General features: G+C 36.9%; 1 protein-coding gene and 1 pseudogene across 1 annotated transcript; both read left to right on the top strand.

Annotated features, from left to right (window-relative positions):
- The first annotated feature begins 2184 nt into the window (after positions 1–2184).
- LOC148299737 (uncharacterized) lies at positions 2185–4981 on the top strand (annotated as a pseudogene).
- Positions 4982–7696: 2715 nt separating this feature from the next.
- Positions 7697–9108, top strand: LOC148299736 (sphingomyelin phosphodiesterase A-like). Its single transcript, XM_088275756.1, has 2 exons — positions 7697–8229; positions 8830–9108. The coding sequence occupies exons 1-2, from the start codon at positions 8097–8099 to the stop codon at positions 9102–9104; spliced, it is 408 nt and encodes a 135-aa protein (XP_088131882.1). The 5' UTR covers positions 7697–8096; the 3' UTR covers positions 9105–9108.
- Positions 9109–18957: the final 9849 nt, after the last annotated feature.

The raw sequence follows: 18957 nt of genomic DNA, 5'->3' as shown, positions 1-18957 counted from the left end.
TCCCAACCCCAACCCCAACCCCAACCCCAACCCCAACCCCAACCCAACCCCAACCCCAACCCCAACCCCAACCCCAATATGATATTGATCACAATAAACTTATATCGCTATCGAACTATATGATTATATCACGAAATATTAATAAAGCCCAAATCAACAAGATATTAGCTACCTAGATGACAATAATGTTTCCATTCAAACAGCTTCTTCTCTTTCTTTATTTCTCATCTTTTGCCAAGCAATCCTCAACGCTGTTGTGATAGAAAACGCTGACGAAATTATAGTGGCTGGTGTCAGCCATCAAATCTTTATTTAGAAAATAGCTGCGTTATTAAATACTTCTTATCTGAAACATTCAATGGTTCTAATGATTGTGTTATTGAACACGTAGCGTCTGATAGCAGTTATTTGTTGTGCTAACTGATCTATATTCCTCTATACAATTATCACCATATGCATTTCTGAGTAATACCGGGCGCTACCTAAATATATATCTGTATATATCCAAAAGAGTATATATTATTATATACTTGAAAGCCACAATGAAAGGGAACGATCCAATAATAGTGAGAGGAATTAGATAGTCACTGACATCATTTTCTTATTCTTTAAAAATATCAACGGACTAATTATTCTAGTTAGCTATGCGCTCTTCAATCATAGCTTAACAAAAAGTTGCGTTATTGGTTCGGCAACGCGAAATTATTGCTTGGGCGATCAATACAGCTGATATGCATGCAGAAGTTGCTTTGCTAAGCAAAATATAGACTGTTGAACCTGAAGATGTTGTCCTGATATACAGAGCGAAATAAAAGCCAAGTTAGCCTTGTTGTAACTGTAAAGCACAAATGAAATTAAGAAACGTTCAGAGAATTGCCTTCTGGCTCGACGATAAATCAGTAGTTTAGCGGAAATTATCTGAAGCGTATTGTTGTTTCGTAAAATAATATATAACATGCAATCTGTGCTTCGCTTAATTTTAATTTAAAGGCTAATTATCGAATCACGTTAGAGAATAACACAAGAAAAAAAATGGGTGGCATAAGCCTCAAAAAGATTTTGTTATTGGAAAAAGATTCCGGTAAACATCGGGAGTCTGAAGAGGAAAGGAAGTGCGGCAACTTGAGTGATTTGAGTGCTATGTTATTGTGCTAACTTATCTATATACTACTACAACTATTACCACTATATACCACTATATCTCTACACCTATCTCCAATCCAATGTCATTACGATAGAAAACGCTGACGAAATTATAGTTGCTGGTGTCAGCCATCAAATCTTTATTTAGAAGATAGCTGCGTTATTAAATACTTCTTATCTGAAGCATTCAATGGTTCTAATGATTGTGTTATTGAACACGTAGCGTCTGATAGCAGTTATTTCTCTTGTGACAATTAATTAGGTTTAAGTATAAGTATAAATTTGATATCTTTAGAATTATCTGTTTGAACAGGAATAATTATTCTATATTTTATATCATTATTGAGCCAAAATTCTGCATATAGTATTAGCAGTTTGTGCATATTGGCTTGAAAACTGGCATTTATTAAGTGTTAGATTATTGTGTTGTCACTTCGATAGATAATGCAATGGATTTCAGATGAGAGCAATAAGCTTACTGGCATACTGATATGAAGTAATAGATAGATTTGACTTGAGCTTAGCTTTATGTTGCAGTCCAATGATGGCTCTAATAATCTATATTTGCTTGTTGAGAGTTCGATTTTAGGTATTAACTCTTGTGCTATTGCTATTGCTATTATTATTGCTATTGCTATTGCTATTGCTATTGCTATTGCTATTGCTATTGCTATTGCTATTGCTATTGCTATTGCTATTGCTACGAACTGAGCTCGATCCCTAATAAATCCACGAATACATCAAATAATATTTGAAATACTGGGATCTGAACGGCAGCCTTGAATCCTTGGAGGAGTAAATCAAACACAAAGTAACCAACAGTCGTGAACATAGGAAAACAATGTAAATCGTAAAAATGTAAAAAACACAGAGTCGAAGCTGTAGATCATTTTGAAGAACCCTCCGACCAAGCTCAAGAGCTAAACGCAACTAGAGAAAGAGAACAAGGTTCAGAATAAAAAGTATCAGGAAGTGTTGCAAGCGGGTAGGCAGATATTTTCAGTGTCGATCAACTTGCTCCAAATTATACACAATATTAAGGAAGGGAGCAACTCTTCAGCTGCCAATAAGTATGACTCGCTCAACGAGACCATTGAAAACTATAAAATACAGCTTGGCAAGCACCACAAGATCATCATCAACGAGGGCAGGGTCGAGGGCACCGAACTCATCAGCGAGTCGGTTATCAAGGATCATAAGAGCAAGCTAGAGCAGCATGTTTACTAAAATAATGTGGAGGGGATCATATAAATCCTACTGTCTTTAAGAGTCAATGCTCTCCAAATAGCTCCCGAACTCCGCAAGAGCCTGGTGTAGGAGCTGATACGCCGCGATATTTTCAAAATATCGCAGGATGAGAGCTTCAAGTTCCTGCTCCAGATCCTCAACATCAAGAACAAATCATTAAGGCATGCAATCACATCTCTAATCAGCGTCCTCGTCTCCACCATCAAAGGAATCGAATACATCACATACAACGGCAACGACACCATCATCCAAAAAATCATTAAGGTACTTCATTCGCGATTGTAGATCCTCTACGAGCAAGAAAACGGAAATGTGACCCAAAGGTTCTGCCTGGCCATCCTGCAGAAATGTTCAGTCAAATAGAGCATAATCTGTTCATACCTTGACAATGACCTGATAAACTGGGTACTGAAGCTGGTGAATGTTTCGTTTAAGAACAAAGTGCATATGTTCTGCCTTGATTTCTCAACTGCCATGGTTGCCAATATCGTGCATTCGAAGTGGTGCCAGATACATTTGACAAACAAGCGGGATCAAACTGTATATATCATGGAAAATATCCTGAAATTCATCAGAGAGCCATCTCTAGAGGTGAGTGTGCTCATGCATTTGCTGATCACTTTATCCTATCTCTGTAAGGATAAGTTCAAGGCAGCCATGGAGGAAGTCAATTTAGTCAAGAAAATCAATTAGTTTGTTGTTATGTATGAAAACAACTTCAATAAGGGTATTTTCATGTTTATTTAGACGGAGAAGCGGCCGAAATGGATAAACGGACAGTCTTGGACTTATGCGCCCATATGTTCCATGGCAAAGAGGAAGAATACGATACTGAAGAAAGAATCAGATAATATGAAAACGGACAAGGATAGCTTATATTCGAGTGTTTCCAAGACGAAGTCAGTTGAATCAATTTATCATTATAATTAGTTCTATTTATTTGTTAAGCTTATCTGGGATTATCCTGTGCCATGTATTGCATGTCCATTTACAATTATTTACTAGCATTGATGGGTATTGATGTGCAAATATTCGCGGCTCGATAATAAATTTATTGAAGGATTTGAAATTAAACAGATTTAAATTACAATAAAAATTATATGTTGTTAACTTTAATTTTATGTAAATAGAAGGCACCGGCAATTCAGAAATTGGGACTCCTGGGACTCTATTCAAACACTTCGAGGCAACGCCATCGACTGCCGATCGAAATAACTAGAACGAATGCAGACTCTCGGAGCCTGATGTCACTGAGTTCAACATTGACAATGAAGTATTATGTCTAAATAAAATGATGAGCCTGACATCGCTGAATGATAAGGAAAATTAAAAACATGTGACTGATAGGTTTATCCCCATCCGCAGGACTGCCAGCCATCGAGTCGAGAGTTTCAATGACGAACTTATTGAGCCTGCCCAGAAGCGGATAAAGAGAGGCTAATAAATAGGAGAGGCTAAAATCACACTGGACGAGCTCTACAAAGCCATGCTACTTGGAGAAAGCAACAACAAGCTCTTCAGCTACGGCTAAAATATGAACAGATTCTCAGTCACCCAAAATATATTTAATTCCCCTAGTGACAAGATCTTCAACGTGAAAAACATCCCCAAGCGCAACAATGTCGAGAATCGTAAAATCAGCAAGACACCCTTTAAAGTGTTGGATGCCCCGAACTTACAAGATGACTTCTACTTAAACTTGCTGGAGTGGTCGCCAAGCAATATCTTATCTGTTGCATTGGACTCATCTTTGTACATGTGGAATGCTACAAACAATAAAGTCATCAGGTTTTGTGATATCAACCCCAAGCTGATCACAAGCCTAACTTGGAATGGACAGGGATCGCAAATCTGCCTAGGAAACAATTAGGGAATCTCTGAAATTTGGGATCTCTAGAAAAATGCGAAAGTGGTTGAATTCTACGGGCATACAGGACGGGTCAGCTCTTTGGCCTGGACGAACGATATCTTAGCGAGTGGCTCTCGGGATAGAAGCATTCTGATCCGAGACACTCGGCTGAGCAGTCGCAATATTGTGTAGACTTATCAAGGGCACACCCAATAAGTCTGCGGGTTGAAATGGTCTTTCGATGGGCAATCTCTCGCATCAGGAGGAAACGATAACAAGCTGTTCATCTGGAACACCCACTCGAAAATCCCAGTCAGCAAATTTAGTCAGCATTGCGCCGCAGTGAAGGGGCTTGCTTGGAATCCACATAACCATGGGATATTGGCCTCAGGGGGAGGTTCTGCGGATCGGACAATAAAATTCTGGAATACTCTTGACGGGACACTCCTCGACAGCATCGACACCGGCTCTCAAGTCTGCAACCTGATCTTCTCCAAAACAACCAAATAGTTTGTCAGCACCCACGGCTACTCTAACAACGAAATCATTGTCTGGAAGTACCCGACATTAGAGAAAGTGACCACGCTGACAGGACACACAAGCCGAGTTCTATATCTCACAATGAACCCCTCAGGGTAGACCATTGTGACAGGTGCAGGAGACTAAACTTTGAGATTCTGGAATGTTTTCCCCAACTCGAAGCCGACCTATCAAAAAAACACCTTGCTCTCCACCATGTAGCTCAGATGAGCCAAGCCAGATACTTCTAACAATGACTAACTACTTCTGATGTTTATATCATCAACCTATCTCTATAGATACTAATTATATCACTCTCAATGTCTGAGTATTCAATAGGTATTTAGACTGTACTCTTGAAAATCTCAATAAATTATATAAATTTATAATGAGCAAATACATTGTTTGCGCCGATATGATATACTACACCAATTAAAATTGTTTAAAAATGCATCTTCATCATTAACTTGCGTTTCTTACTCAAAAATGTTATCTATTTCTTCAATTATAATCTGCCCTTTTGCTATTCTTCTCATTTTAGCAAAATGAATGGGCTTTCTTTATTTTGCGCTATGTTTTTTTTACTATATTTGTGTTGTTTCTTGTGTATTGCTGTTTTTAGCAGTATGAATTATCAATTTTGTTGTGTGGATTGGCAGTGACATTGGAGTTGTTTTTATTTTATTTTATTTGATAGAATGTACTTGGTTTGTCTACGATCGACGAATTGTTCATAAGCCAATAGTCTGATGGATTGAAACTTGAATTTTTTATTTGAGAGGAATTCTTCGCTTTTCCCAAATAATACGGTGTATTACGGTAATCTTTTTTCGCCATTTATGCGTTATTTTTGCGGCGTGCGGGCATCCCTGTGACTTCATTCGTGATCGCATTAACATACTTCTTCTTCGCACTTTCATTTGCTGTAGAATCTGCCATAAATTTACACATATTTTCTATGTTGCCTATTTTCAGGGATCTGATTTCCATGTTCAAATCATAATTTGTTTGCTCCAATATTTGGATTTTGCCTTATATTTGTTTGTTTCTTCGACTGCTTTATTATAGGCTTTCAGTCAATTCAATGATTTCCTTTGATAATTATTACTTTTCCTGAGAAACTTGTTCCAACTTCTCGGCGATAATCGAAGACTTCCTCTCTTCTGACATAAGCACAGTTTTCAAGGCATTGAAGTCATTAAATAGCCCAGATTTCACAGAATTAATACGATTGCTACTTTAATCACATTACCGCAATCTTTCCTAGAAAGCTGAAGAAAGAAATTGGCAGCTTTGAAGCTGCTCTGACAATTACTTATTTTATGTCTTATAGCAGTTGATAAGTTTCATCTTATTGGCGAGTAATTTCTTCAGCTATGAATTCTATTTAATAAGCAACATCATCGATTCTGCTGTCAGTGGGAGAGAGTTTGTGATACCATTCTCTGAGACATTACCCATATTCAGATAGCTATTGTAAGAAAGGGTAGACTATTCATAATTGTATGATGGCTCTTGCTTTGATGGCTTTTTGGCTGATGTTTGCTTTGAGATTGCTGATTGATTGGTGTTGCAGTATATGGATTATGCTTTATTGGATCGGTTCATGTTCGTTATATTATAATGCATCGATTAATGCAATCAGTCATACTCTGAATATTATATGCATTATACACTTCATACTATGTTGCAGCATCAAAATCTATGGATTAATAGATTATTAAATATTGTAAAGTTAAACATCGGGCATCACAAATAAATGGACAATCTCTTTCAGGGCTTTAAGAGGATAGATTCTGAGTCGAATTCCCGTCAAAGAACACCTATTCCTCAAAAATAAGTGCAAACATAGAAATCTATTGAAACAATAACAGAGTCCAATTACAAACAAAACAGCACACTGATTAAATAAATGGAGTACATTAAACAGCACGTGCAACCGGTTCTGGGAGAACTAACTGTGAAAATCATCAACGAAAACCCATCTGATATCATAGAATTCATGCTTAAAGAACTTAAATAATTGCATAGGGCTCAGAAAAGTGTCAAGCTTAAATCCAATACATTACAGGGAGACTATAAGTACTGATCCACGTGTTCGCAGTTATATTCTTCATTATCATCACTTCTTGCATAATATAAATGCATGCATACATGTATACATCCATGCATATTAACTCACAAAATTAGAATAATTGAGAACTGTGAGGATCAAATCATTCATACTCGATGCGAAGGAGATTGAAAACAATAAAGTTTGCCTTTATTTAGTTTGTAGTTTTTCATATCGTACGCTTGCTTCAATTTGCGATCATATTTGCTATCTTTATTGTAGTTACAGAATTAGTTCTGATAGCCCACAGTGCCATAACAGTTATGCGTCACACTGCAATTTGCAGCAATTAATGGTTATATTTTCTATGTGCGAGCATTGTTTGTATTGATATTGGGAGATATACTCGGTGATATATTTAGTGGTAGGCTCGTTGATTGAGCAGCCGAGTAAATGGGAGTTTCCCTTCTGAAAAAGTATGTGCCAGATTCTTCGAGTTGGCCTGTGAGATTTCTTTGATTTGCCAATTTTCCGATTTCTCTGTTATTTTGGTACTGCATAGAATCATCCTGTCGAAAGGCCTACACTTCCTCCACAGGGGAATGATGATCTAAAATATTGCATCGGATGTAGTTCGGAGCAATGAGAGTCAGTGGCTATTCCACAAAAGTGAACGTCTGCTGGTAATTTTGGTTTTAGCGAGTCCTAACTGATCTTCGATTCATATATGCAATATATTATCTATTCCGCAATACTCAGGCTTATATTATTGAGGCTAAGAACTATCATTAACACTGAAATCTATTGTTAAGCCATAATAGATTTATGAGAATATTCATTATTGTACTGTTTGTAGCTTTGAGGGTCTCGGGCGAATACCAACTACAAAAGTAAGGATTACCGGTTTCACAAACATAGTTATCTGTTGGAATATAGGCAAAGAGTCCGGCATGCGAACTCTGTCATGCTTTGGTTCAGATATTTCAAAAATTCATGCCCATCAAACAAGTTGACCCTCTCATAGAAAGGATAGCGTTGAGGATTTGTCTGAAGCAGGGAGAATATGACGAAGAAGTCTGCAAAGGAGCCATCAAGGCAATGACAGTATACATCATGGAGAGCGCATGGAAACATTACTCGGACCCACATCTCATCTGTCCCAAGTTGAAAATCTGCTCAAAATAGTACACAATCAGAAACTTAACCAACGATATCAAGGAGATTGTGAAGGGAAAGCCTTCTAAGAAACAAGAGAAGCCCACAAAGAGAAAAATACTGAAGGTTATGCATGTTAGTGATCTGCATCCTGATCTGTTCTACACTGTTGGGGCTGAGGCTAAGTGCAACAAGCAGCCCGTTTGCTGCAGACCACTCAACTCAAGCATTTCAATGGAGGAACAGCTCAATAAAGTACTCAGTGGATAAGTCACCTACATTCAAAACTTTACACAATAAGCAAACAGCACTATCTAACAGCCTGCAGGGTATTGGGGATCGATTGCGAGCTGTTAGCTCCCTTTTCAAACTTTTCAACTCTTCTTGGACGATTTAAAAAAAATGAACTTAGACCTTATTCTATGGACAGGAGATAACACTCCGCATGACATATGGAAACAAAATCAGGCCTATAATTTGAACTACACCAAGATACTCACAGATCTCATTGCTGCAAACACAAATACCACTGTGATACCAACGATGGGCAATCACGAAAGTTGGCCTGTCAATGTTTATGACTTCAAATCAGACCGGGAGTCGGTTCTCATTAATGGGTTAGCATAATCATGGAGGAGATGGATGAGTGCGGAAGCTGAGTCTTCCCTGAGGAAGAATGGCTACTTTGCAATGACAATTCCGTCGATGAACAATCTGAGGGTGATTTCTCTGAATACTCAGGCAGGCAATGATCAAAATTGGTTTCTATTGGAAAACCCGACCGACCCCGGAGATATGCTGAAGTGGCTTCAGTAGTAGTTAAAGAGGGCGGAATAGGAATCTTACTTGGTGTGGATTATAGGGCATGTGTATGCTAAGAGCTCGCTCAACGAGTGGAGCATGAGATACAATGCCATAATCGATCGATACTCCTACGTGATTCGAGGCCAATTCTTTGGGCATTCGCACTCGGATCATATTAATTTTTTCCCCTCTTTCGTGAATGAGGGCGAGATATCTGGATTCCACATGATCTCCCCAGCTCTAACAACAGCTACATTCAAGAACCCAGAATACCGCATCCTATCAATCGATTACGACACTCTGCAGGTCCTCGATTACAATCAATATATGTAACCCATGTCTGATATAGGCTCAACATATCTGGAAACCCTACCAAATAAGACAATCCTCAGTTTTAATTATTCTACTCTTTCAAAGATGCCTATCAGCTCGAGGATATGTAGTTAAACGGAGGGATTTCGCAACTCAGGGCCAAACTATAAAGCAGGCCATAATTCCAGAAGAAATACTCATACTTCATGTCCGGGGGACTCAAAGAGGGGTCAACAGGAAGAAGTGTATACTGTGATACAACAACATCCCCCCAGTTTCATTAGCAATGCATGAACAAGACCTATGTGAAGAGTACATTCTAAAAGTATGCAGGCCCTTGGAAAGATTTACAACATAAGGAAACTAAATTAAATGATATCAAATGATATCAAACAATACCAAACGATATTTAATAAAGCATACTCTTATATAATATTTGAGCATTCATATTTAAAGTGATGTCGGACACTGATTTCTTCTTACGCTACTACGTTGGACACAAAGGGCTATATGGCCATTAATACTTGGACTTCGAAGTGGATGCGACCGGCAAACTCAAGTATCTCAACAACACCAAATACAAAAGTGAGGAGCTCATCAGCAAAGAGGGTATATTGCTCATGATTTAGTTTATATATCGGAGAGCGTGGTCACAGAACTGAAGCGCATCATACTGGAGAGTGGCATAATGGATAAGACGGATAAGGAGTGGCCTAAACCCGATAAAATAGGCAAGCAAGAACTGAATATTCGAATAGGATAAAAGGAGCTTACCTTTAAGTCAGCAAAGATAGGAGCATTCAGTGAGATCGAAAAAACAGGAGATCCGCAGGGACTGACCATCTTTTTCTACTTAGTTCAAGATCTAAAATGCTTTATCTTCTCATTAGTCAATACTCATTTCCGAATTAAGCCAATTTGATGGCAGTGACTGTGATATTTGTAAGAATAACGCTCGTCCGTTTCGACGAACATAAACATAAATAAACATCCACTTCTATAAATTTCAGTCATTTCCTTGATGATTTCATAACTTTATGGTAATGCATATTGTTTGATTTTATCTTTATCTTTATTGTTGAGTTTTGGATTGATGAATCATAAATTTTGGTTCATTTAACGCTTGTATAACTTAAAGAATCTTTTAACCTATTGTAGCTCATTCTTCAATTTTGCTGGCTCATCGTGATCCCAATAAGTTTAAAATGCTTCTTCAAGAGTCTCTTGCTCCAGACATTTGATCATGAGGATAAAATTTCTTCCTAATTACTCCTTCATAGGAGTATTTACCCACAGATCAGGGTTAAGGCTTGAATCTTTTTTCGTCATTTCTTTTAGAGCGATTTTGCGTTGGCCATTGTATTAGAGAATAGCCCATATTTTCACAAAAGTATTTTTGTTTGGCGGGGACATGACTTTGTGGATTTCCGAATGCATTACATTCAAGTGCCGCTATACGAACTGAATTAGTGAGTAATTACCTTCTGGAAGTGTCTGAGCGACTAAGATGTGCCATTTTTTGATTTTTTTGTCTTTACTTAGTCGAAGATCCATTCATCTTTATCTTATAAATTTGGGCCGTCTTAAATTTATGAATCCTCGATCTTTTCCATTCCCTCTTGTGGAGTTCGGACATCTAAGATTTGTATATCTGCCCTTTCAAGTAAATTCTCAGTGTTTTGATCTTCAAAAAAGTTGTCCATCCCTTCCTATTGTATCACGCGCGAATATTTTTATAAGTGATATTGATACAATTCGTAATATAGTGAAAAAGTGTAGATGATAAATTAGACACGATACCAAAAACAAAAGAATAAATTTATCCAAACATCGTATATCGATTGTCCACTCTCCGACTCAAAAGCAGTTTGTTGCGAACCTAACGCTTGGAACCCCAAACAATTATTCCTATTTTTCATTATCACGAAATATGAGCTATCAAATCACTAATTACGTATCTGTTTTTAATTATTAGGCACAGTTTAGTAGTTAGCTTTAATCTGTAAATTAACAGAAACTAATCTGAATTACAATAAGTTTTCGAGTTTTAGAACTAAAAGTACTATTTCCTGCAATAAATGATATAACAACTGAAATTCCATTTGTAATTTTACAATTAGAAACTATACATAATAATAATATAATCGCAGATAATACTATGATCATTTTGCTATGAATGAATTATACAATGATATATATTTCATAAAAGTTAATTAATATAGAATGTAATGATTGATTTCCTTATTTTTAAATCGGTTTTCCATTCGATAATGTTTAACTTGATGAAAAACTTTCTGACAATTCTCCCGCTGATGATCACAGTGAGATATATCGCAGCACAGACAAACATGCTGAAAGATACCAACTTTTCAGTCTATAATCTAGCAAGTACAAATAGCTCAGCAGCTTATCCTTACCAGTATTACTATCAAGCAGCATCCACTACTTGGTATTCCTCTGTCCTTGGCCAGAGTTTCGAAATCAGGTCCATTACTAACTCAGCGTTGAGGGGGCTGAAGATTCAATCGATAGGCTGTCAAAATGTAACGACACCCAATTTGACTTCATCTTACAATATATCTTTTTCGTATGTGCTCGATCGCAATGAATTGAACAGCCGTCTAAGTATTTCTTGGAACTACGTTGTTCGCTTTAGTTAAAACTTGACTGATTATGCAATTAAGAATACCACTGTGAACCTGCCGGCATCTAATTTAACTGTTACTCGGATTTGCTGGACAGGCCAAGGGCCTAATGGTCATGGATCCTTGTTAATCTCGCCAGCTTTGATATAAGTACCATCACAAGCTATTAATACCACAAATACAACAAATACAACAAATACTACAAATACTACAAATACTACAAATGGAACAAATACTACAAATACTACAAATGGAACAAATACTACGAATGCAACAAATACTACAAACACTACAAACACTACAAACTCTACAAATACTACAAACATTACAAACACTACAAACACTACAAACACAATAAATAATACAAACACTACTACAAATGTAACAAATACTACAAATATAACACATTAAAATTCTACAGCAATAATAAATTTAATAGAAACCACAATCATTTTCTCAGTGGAACTTGGCCGAAACTAAAGCAACATAATATATTTCACGAGTAACATAGAAATAGACGCGAGTCAGCTTTCAGTATTTAATGGAACTAAAATCTACATCGACGATAAGCTAATAAAAATTTAGCAAATATCAATCATATCGAAATCAGAAAATACTTCATTCTTACGCATTAGATGCCGGCTTGAAGAACAAATAGATTTGTAAAACACAGTTTATATCGAAATACCTGGAAACTAATATATAAATTAAAATTGGCAGAATGTGAGATTCAAAGCAGAAACATTTAGAGTGCCCATCAATGTCTACATGTAAACAAACTCAGAGAAAAGTCACCTTAATAATTTGATGGTTTCTCTTCTGGAAAAAACCTTCAATGGAATCAGTCTGATTCACATTATGAGCACTTCAGCCGTTGTGTTTTCGTTTACAGAATTCGGGACTATAGTCCTAATGTATTTGTTCACAGACATCGGACTCCCTATGCTATTCGCTCAGAGCTAGAGAAACATGCGGCATATTTATTTCGTGGGGAAATATCAATGATTTTCAAAATATTCGCCGATCAATAATTGTAGATCTTTGTTCGAGACTTGCCCGTTTAATAAAAAATCCCAAACGATTACCAGACCAAAGGCTCGTACTATGAATCAGTTTCTTTAACCAGTAATATCTATAACGTGTGCTTGGAGGATATCGTCGTCATTGTTATCAATACATTCAAAATAATACTGTTTGCCAACGTATATAATGGGTTGGTGTTGAAGAATAATGTAAAGACATGCTAAAAATAACAAATAATTCGCAGTGTTTTATTATAAGCAATCAGTCCATCTCCAACTTGGTTAATTGTGGTCAGTATATGTCTCAGCAAATCCTCAACATTCGTCTTTGGTCATATTTATACAAAAGCATAAATGGTTGTCTATATACTGTTGCCTGTAGTCTTCTGTTCTCTTCTAGTATACAGCTTATTGAAGAGTATAGTCAGGCTAAAGACAAATGCAAAAGAAGTGGTGCATAAAAGACCAAAAGTGAGGTACTTTTTTCCAGAATATTCCAAAATGGAGTATTGCAATTATTTCCTGTATTTGACAATTGGCTTCGCCGTGGGATTCAATCATACAGTATCCTATATGACGTATTTATCCATTATTTTGGTCTTAAAAATTGTGATTTTATATCGAACGAAGGAATTCATGACGAAGCAGAATTTTGGACATGAAGTAATTAAAAGGATATTCGAAATGGTCGTTCATTTATGTTTCCTCTCTATCTTCCTCATTGAGATCATTATTGAGAAAAAATACGCTCCTCATCTCGATATCATACTCTGCGAAGTTTGCTTATACTTAAGTATCATTATTCTGTATACCTTCGTAATTGGGTGTTATTTTTACGCATTGGCCTCTTTCTTCTGTATAATAGCCTTCTTTTACCAAATATATACGTCTTACAGCAGAAGCAATACGATGGACGAGCTGAATATTGAAAATAATTAGCTGCAAGACAAAACTGGGGAAACACCAGATAATGGCTTAAAAAAATAAAGCAACAAAGCTTTAAAAGAACTCCAAATCTTTAAAAACTAAAGCAAAAGCTTCACAAAATAGATCAAAGACTTAAAAAAATAAGCCAAAAGCTTTAAAAAATATAGCAAAGACTTAAAGAAATAAAAAAGATAAGACAAAAGCTTAAAGAAACAGGGCAAAGACCTTAAAAAATAGGACAAAACTTCCAGAGACCTTGAAAATAAAGGCAAAAAAGTAGCCAATATTTTTCAAAAATCGATTAAATTGGAAATTATATTTTAAGATGATTTACACCCAAAAATCTAATCGTAAACTTAATACAAATCGAGTGTCATAATATAATAATTGAACAAGGATAATCAACAACAAGAATCTAATTAAGACCACGACATATTTTATGTTCCTTGTATGAAAAAGCAATAAGCAATATCTTCTTTAAAAAAAAATACCAGATAAAGATTCGTTAAAAACTCGAAGAGATGATATTCATTTGTATTACTCCACGAAAGACTGCGATAATTGATAAACGAAATGATCTTAATATCCGATATAATCTGTTATTAGATGCATTTTGTCATAGTTAAAGATAAATAAGCATAGAGATTAAATAAGCATATCGCTCCATATAATAGAAGAGTGATGTTTTTGAACTGATCTGATCTTTATATTTAATTTGGCTACGACTGTAGATTTTTATAAACGATTCATGCTTAAGACTGAATGTTTTGCTCCGTGATATTTATTTGAGAATTTGAGAGTTTTTATTCTTGTTTTGCTTTTCTGATTTTGAGTTTCAGCTTTACCCACTTGAACATATCATATGCCAAAATGATGGATGAAAAGGCAACGCATCCTGCAAGGAGAGAGACCTCTATCATAATTGGAGTATGAATTCTGGATTTTATTTGCAACTCAGTCGTGCTTTTCATACTTCTTTCGAAGTTTGTGACCATGAGGATAGTGAACTCTGTAATGTAAAGAAGCCCTGCTCTATAATTGTGGTAAAAGGCTTTGAATGGCAGATTTGTAAACAGAAAAAGCCCATAGAAAATGGCGAACCCTAGAATAATTAGGGTTCCTTCTTCATACTCATTTTATAAGGCCATATATAAACCAAGAATAATTCGGTAGATGATAAAGGCGGCAGAATAGCTTCTACTGGGCCATGACTTTTTGAACTTGTCTTTGAATTCCCCATAACCAGTTCTGGAAAGTAATTCGATCATGACCACACTGGTGATTAAAGCTATTAAAGACCCATAAATTAAAACATTACTCCCCAAAGAGCCACCTGCCTTTAAATATTTCCAATGAATTCCTGCCGAAAATGCGATATTAAGACTGTTGAAACTGACCATTGTGATTGCAACTTCCTTGAGGATAAATTCTGAGTAGATTTAGATCCTACTTTTCTTAAACAGCGTCGATAAAAACATCTTACCAACGAAAAGCATCACTAGTCCGATCAAAATTACTGAAAACATTATTAAGATCATGACATTGCAGTTGTTGATGAATTCTGAATATAAATTCAACTATAGCAGATTTTTTGGGATTGTTTATTGGCTTTCTTCTGTGATAGGAGTATTAAACCCATTCATGAATTTCAAGGCAACTAGTTTAGACTCATAAAGATTTAAATAATCGTGATTTGAAAGTGTGAAAAAGGCTAATTGGAAGGCCCCAAAGAGTTCTAAGCCAATTATTTTGCAATTTCCGATCACGGAAAAGAAGAGAATCGTATAGCTCATGATTTATAACCCAAGAATTAAGTCTGCAATATTTTATGAAGTTTGACATTATTCCTCAGTGTAAAAGATTGATGGAATTTTTGATTCATAAATTATTTCAATCGTATGACCATTTGGCAACTAATACAGAATAGGGCTGCTCAGATCACTTTTATAAGTTATTTACACAGTATAACTGTTGTCATCTGATGTTTCTGCGACAAAATCAACGATGCTAACATTTAAGAACTCTCCTTCCAGCAGATATGTTTGGTTTGATAACTCAGGTTGAAACATGAGATTAAACGAAAAAGAATTGCATCCGGTTCTTACTGTGCGAACCTCAGGTATATTTATTTTGCATGTGGCGCATTGACTTGTTTCGGAATTAAGACAGTATCCATGTGATTTATCGCATTAAAGACAAAAATTTTAAGTTTTGCATTAAATGCAATTCTCAACATCGCATCTTGTGCAGAATGTTTCATTATCATCTAATACAAAGCCTTCAGCTCGATTACAGATTTTGCAGACATTTTCTGTCAAGCATTTCAAGCAATTGGGTACTTGGCAAGTATTGCAATGAGTCCCATTTTAGGTTGGGACAAAACCGTTAGATTAATCGCATGACTGACATTCGTCAATGGTATTGCAACTTAGGCAACCAACAGAGCACTAATGACAGTATAGAGTTTGATTGTGCAGAAATTCGCCTTGGTTTATGAAGCATTCTTCGCACTGCTCTGTTGTGACGTTCCAAAAGAAATCATTCCTACATATTTAGCACTAAGTATCTGTTGAGCATTTAACGCAGTCTTGGAGAGCACAAAGAGGACAAAGTGTGCTATCGCTGTTGGGTACAAAGCCGGCATTTTAATCGCATGAACTGCAGACGTTGTCTACTTAGCATCGAAGGCAATTCGCAATGTTGCAGAGGACGCAAACGTCTCCAATGAGGAAATAGTCATCGCTTTCACGGCATATTTGGCATTCGTCTGTGGCGTTGCAACTTAGGCAACCAACAGAGCACTAATGACAGTATAGAGTTTGATTGTGCAGAAATTCGCCTTGGTTTATGAAGCATTCTTCGCACTGCTCTGTTGTGACGTTCCAAAAGAAATCATTCCTACATATTTAGCACTAAGTATCTGTTGAGCATTTAACGCAGTCTTGGAGAGCACAAAGAGGACAAAGTGTGCTATCGCTGTTGGGTACAAAGCCGGCATTTTAATCGCATGAACTGCAGACGTTGTCTACTTAGCATCGAAGGCAATTCGCAATGTTGCAGAGGACGCAAACGTCTCCAATGAGGAAATAGTCATCGCTTTCACGGCATATTTGGCATTCGTCTGTGGCGTTGCAACTTAGGCAACCAACAGAGCACTAATGACAGTATAGAGTTTGATTGTGCAGAAATTCGCCTTGGTTTATGAAGCATTCTTCGCACTGCTCTGTTGTGACGTTCCAAAAGAAATCATTCCTACATATTTAGCACTAAGTATCTGTTGAGCATTTAACGCAGTCTTGGAGAGCACAAAGAGGACAAAGTGTGCTATCGCTGTTGGGTACAAAGCCGGCATTTTAATCGCATGAACTGCAGACGTTGTCTACTTAGCATCGAAGGCAATTCGCAATGTTGCAGAGGACGCAAACGTCTCCAATGAGGAAATAGTCATCGCTTTCACGGCATATTTGGCATTCGTCTGTGGCGTTGCAACTTAGGCAACCAACAGAGCACTAATGACAGTATAGAGTTTGATTGTGCAGAAATTCGCCTTGGTTTATGAAGCATTCTTCGCACTGCTCTGTTGTGACGTTCCAAAAGAAATCATTCCTACATATTTAGCACTAAGTATCTGTTGAGCATTTAACGCAGTCTTGGAGAGCACAAAGAGGACAAAGTGTGCTATCGCTGTTGGGTACAAAGCCGGCATTTTAATCGCATGAACTGCAGACGTTGTCTACTTAGCATCGAAGGCAATTCGCAATGTTGCAGAGGACGCAAACGTCTCCAATGAGGAAATAGTCATCGCTTTCACGGCATATTTGGCATTCGTCTGTGGCGTTGCAACTTAGGCAACCAACAGAGCACTAATGACAGTATAGAGTTTGATTGTGCAGAAATTCGCCTTGGTTTATGAAGCATTCTTCGCACTGCTCTGTTGTGACGTTCCAAAAGAAATCATTCCTACATATTTAGCACTAAGTATCTGTTGAGCATTTAACGCAGTCTTGGAGAGCACAAAGAGGACAAAGTGTGCTATCGCTGTTGGGTACAAAGCCGGCATTTTAATCGCATGAACTGCAGACGTTGTCTACTTAGCATCGAAGGCAATTCGCAATGTTGCAGAGGACGCAAACGTCTCCAATGAGGAAATAGTCATCGCTTTCACGGCATATTTGGCATTCGTCTGTGGCGTTGCAACTAAGACAGCCAGTTGAGCATTAAAGGCATACTTAGTTTATTTGATCTATAAATTATCCTAAATCAACATCACATTCTACACAAAGTTGTGTGTCTTTGTCCAGCATCATGTTTGGTAGATTATTACAGGTCCTACAAGTTGTTAATGTTTCGCAAACATTACAATTTTGAACAGCACATTCAGTACAGAGTTGTGTATTAGGATCGAAATAGGGAGTTGGCAATGCACAGCTCCAAGTTTTCAAGTAAAACACTGAAAATTTGATTCTGGCTACCGATGTATTGACGTCGCCGATATTTACGGGTATCGTCACTCTTTCAATAAACCTGATGCCATATATACCATTTTAGCTTTTATACTAGGATCTCGATTAAATGATCGAACGAGTTCGAATAGTCGAAAAATCTTGCATTCCTATAATCAAGTTTTTCATAAACGGTTGAGGTAGCGGATAAAAAAGCCCTTCATTCGGCACATCAATATAGGCCAGATCCGTGACATACTTGAGAGAACTTTGAATATCATTGAGATCGAAGATTATCTGACTATAATGGAGTTTCTAAAGTAATGTCTCAACTCCGAAGTCGACTTTAATTTCGTATTACTCTGTCGACACAATACTCGTAGATACGATCAAATCAATTGGACGAAACTATTCAGGAGGTGCAGTGGTGCCTTCAATGGTTCCAACAAGAAAAAGTGATGTCAGAAATAATACGACCTTATTTGATGTTAAAGGCAAGCTAAAACTATTGAACCAACGAGTGCCTGCTTGTTCTGTGAAATTTATTGTATTTCTATATGTTCGTATAGAAGGATGTTTCTAAGTTATAGTATTCTAATTTATAGTATAGTTACCAGTGGACCATTTTGGTGGTTTACGGGCACACTATCAAAGCTTACGATTCGATGCGGAAACTAGGGGTTAATTGCGATGTAAGCAATGTTCATTATCCATATAAAAGTATTCCCAAGGATCTGAGTGGAAACCTAAAATATGGAAACAGATAATTGGATCCTCTTGACATCGAATCTTTCCTGCCCTAAATAGTCACCACCTTGAATATAACATATCGATACCT

Source organism: Brachycentrus maculatus, unplaced genomic scaffold (genome assembly GCF_059751285.1).
Source record: "Brachycentrus maculatus isolate JH-2025_06_01 unplaced genomic scaffold, ASM5975128v1 h1tg000983l, whole genome shotgun sequence".
In the NCBI taxonomy this organism is placed as follows: Eukaryota; Metazoa; Arthropoda; class Insecta; order Trichoptera; family Brachycentridae; genus Brachycentrus; species Brachycentrus maculatus.
Note: the sequence above shows the minus strand (reverse complement) of the source record. Positions and strands in the feature narration are given on the sequence as shown.

What these genes read in the sequence shown, in the direction of transcription:
- LOC148299736 (XM_088275756.1), top strand. Translation starts at nt 8,097, where the DNA reads ATGCATGTTAGTGATCTGCATCCTGATCTGTTCTACACTGTTGGGGCT. An exon ending in ACAGCTCAATAAAGTACTCA is followed by an intron (nt 8,230 to 8,829) that starts GTGGATAAGTCA and finishes TGTGGATTATAG; the next exon opens with GGCATGTGTATGCTAAGAGC.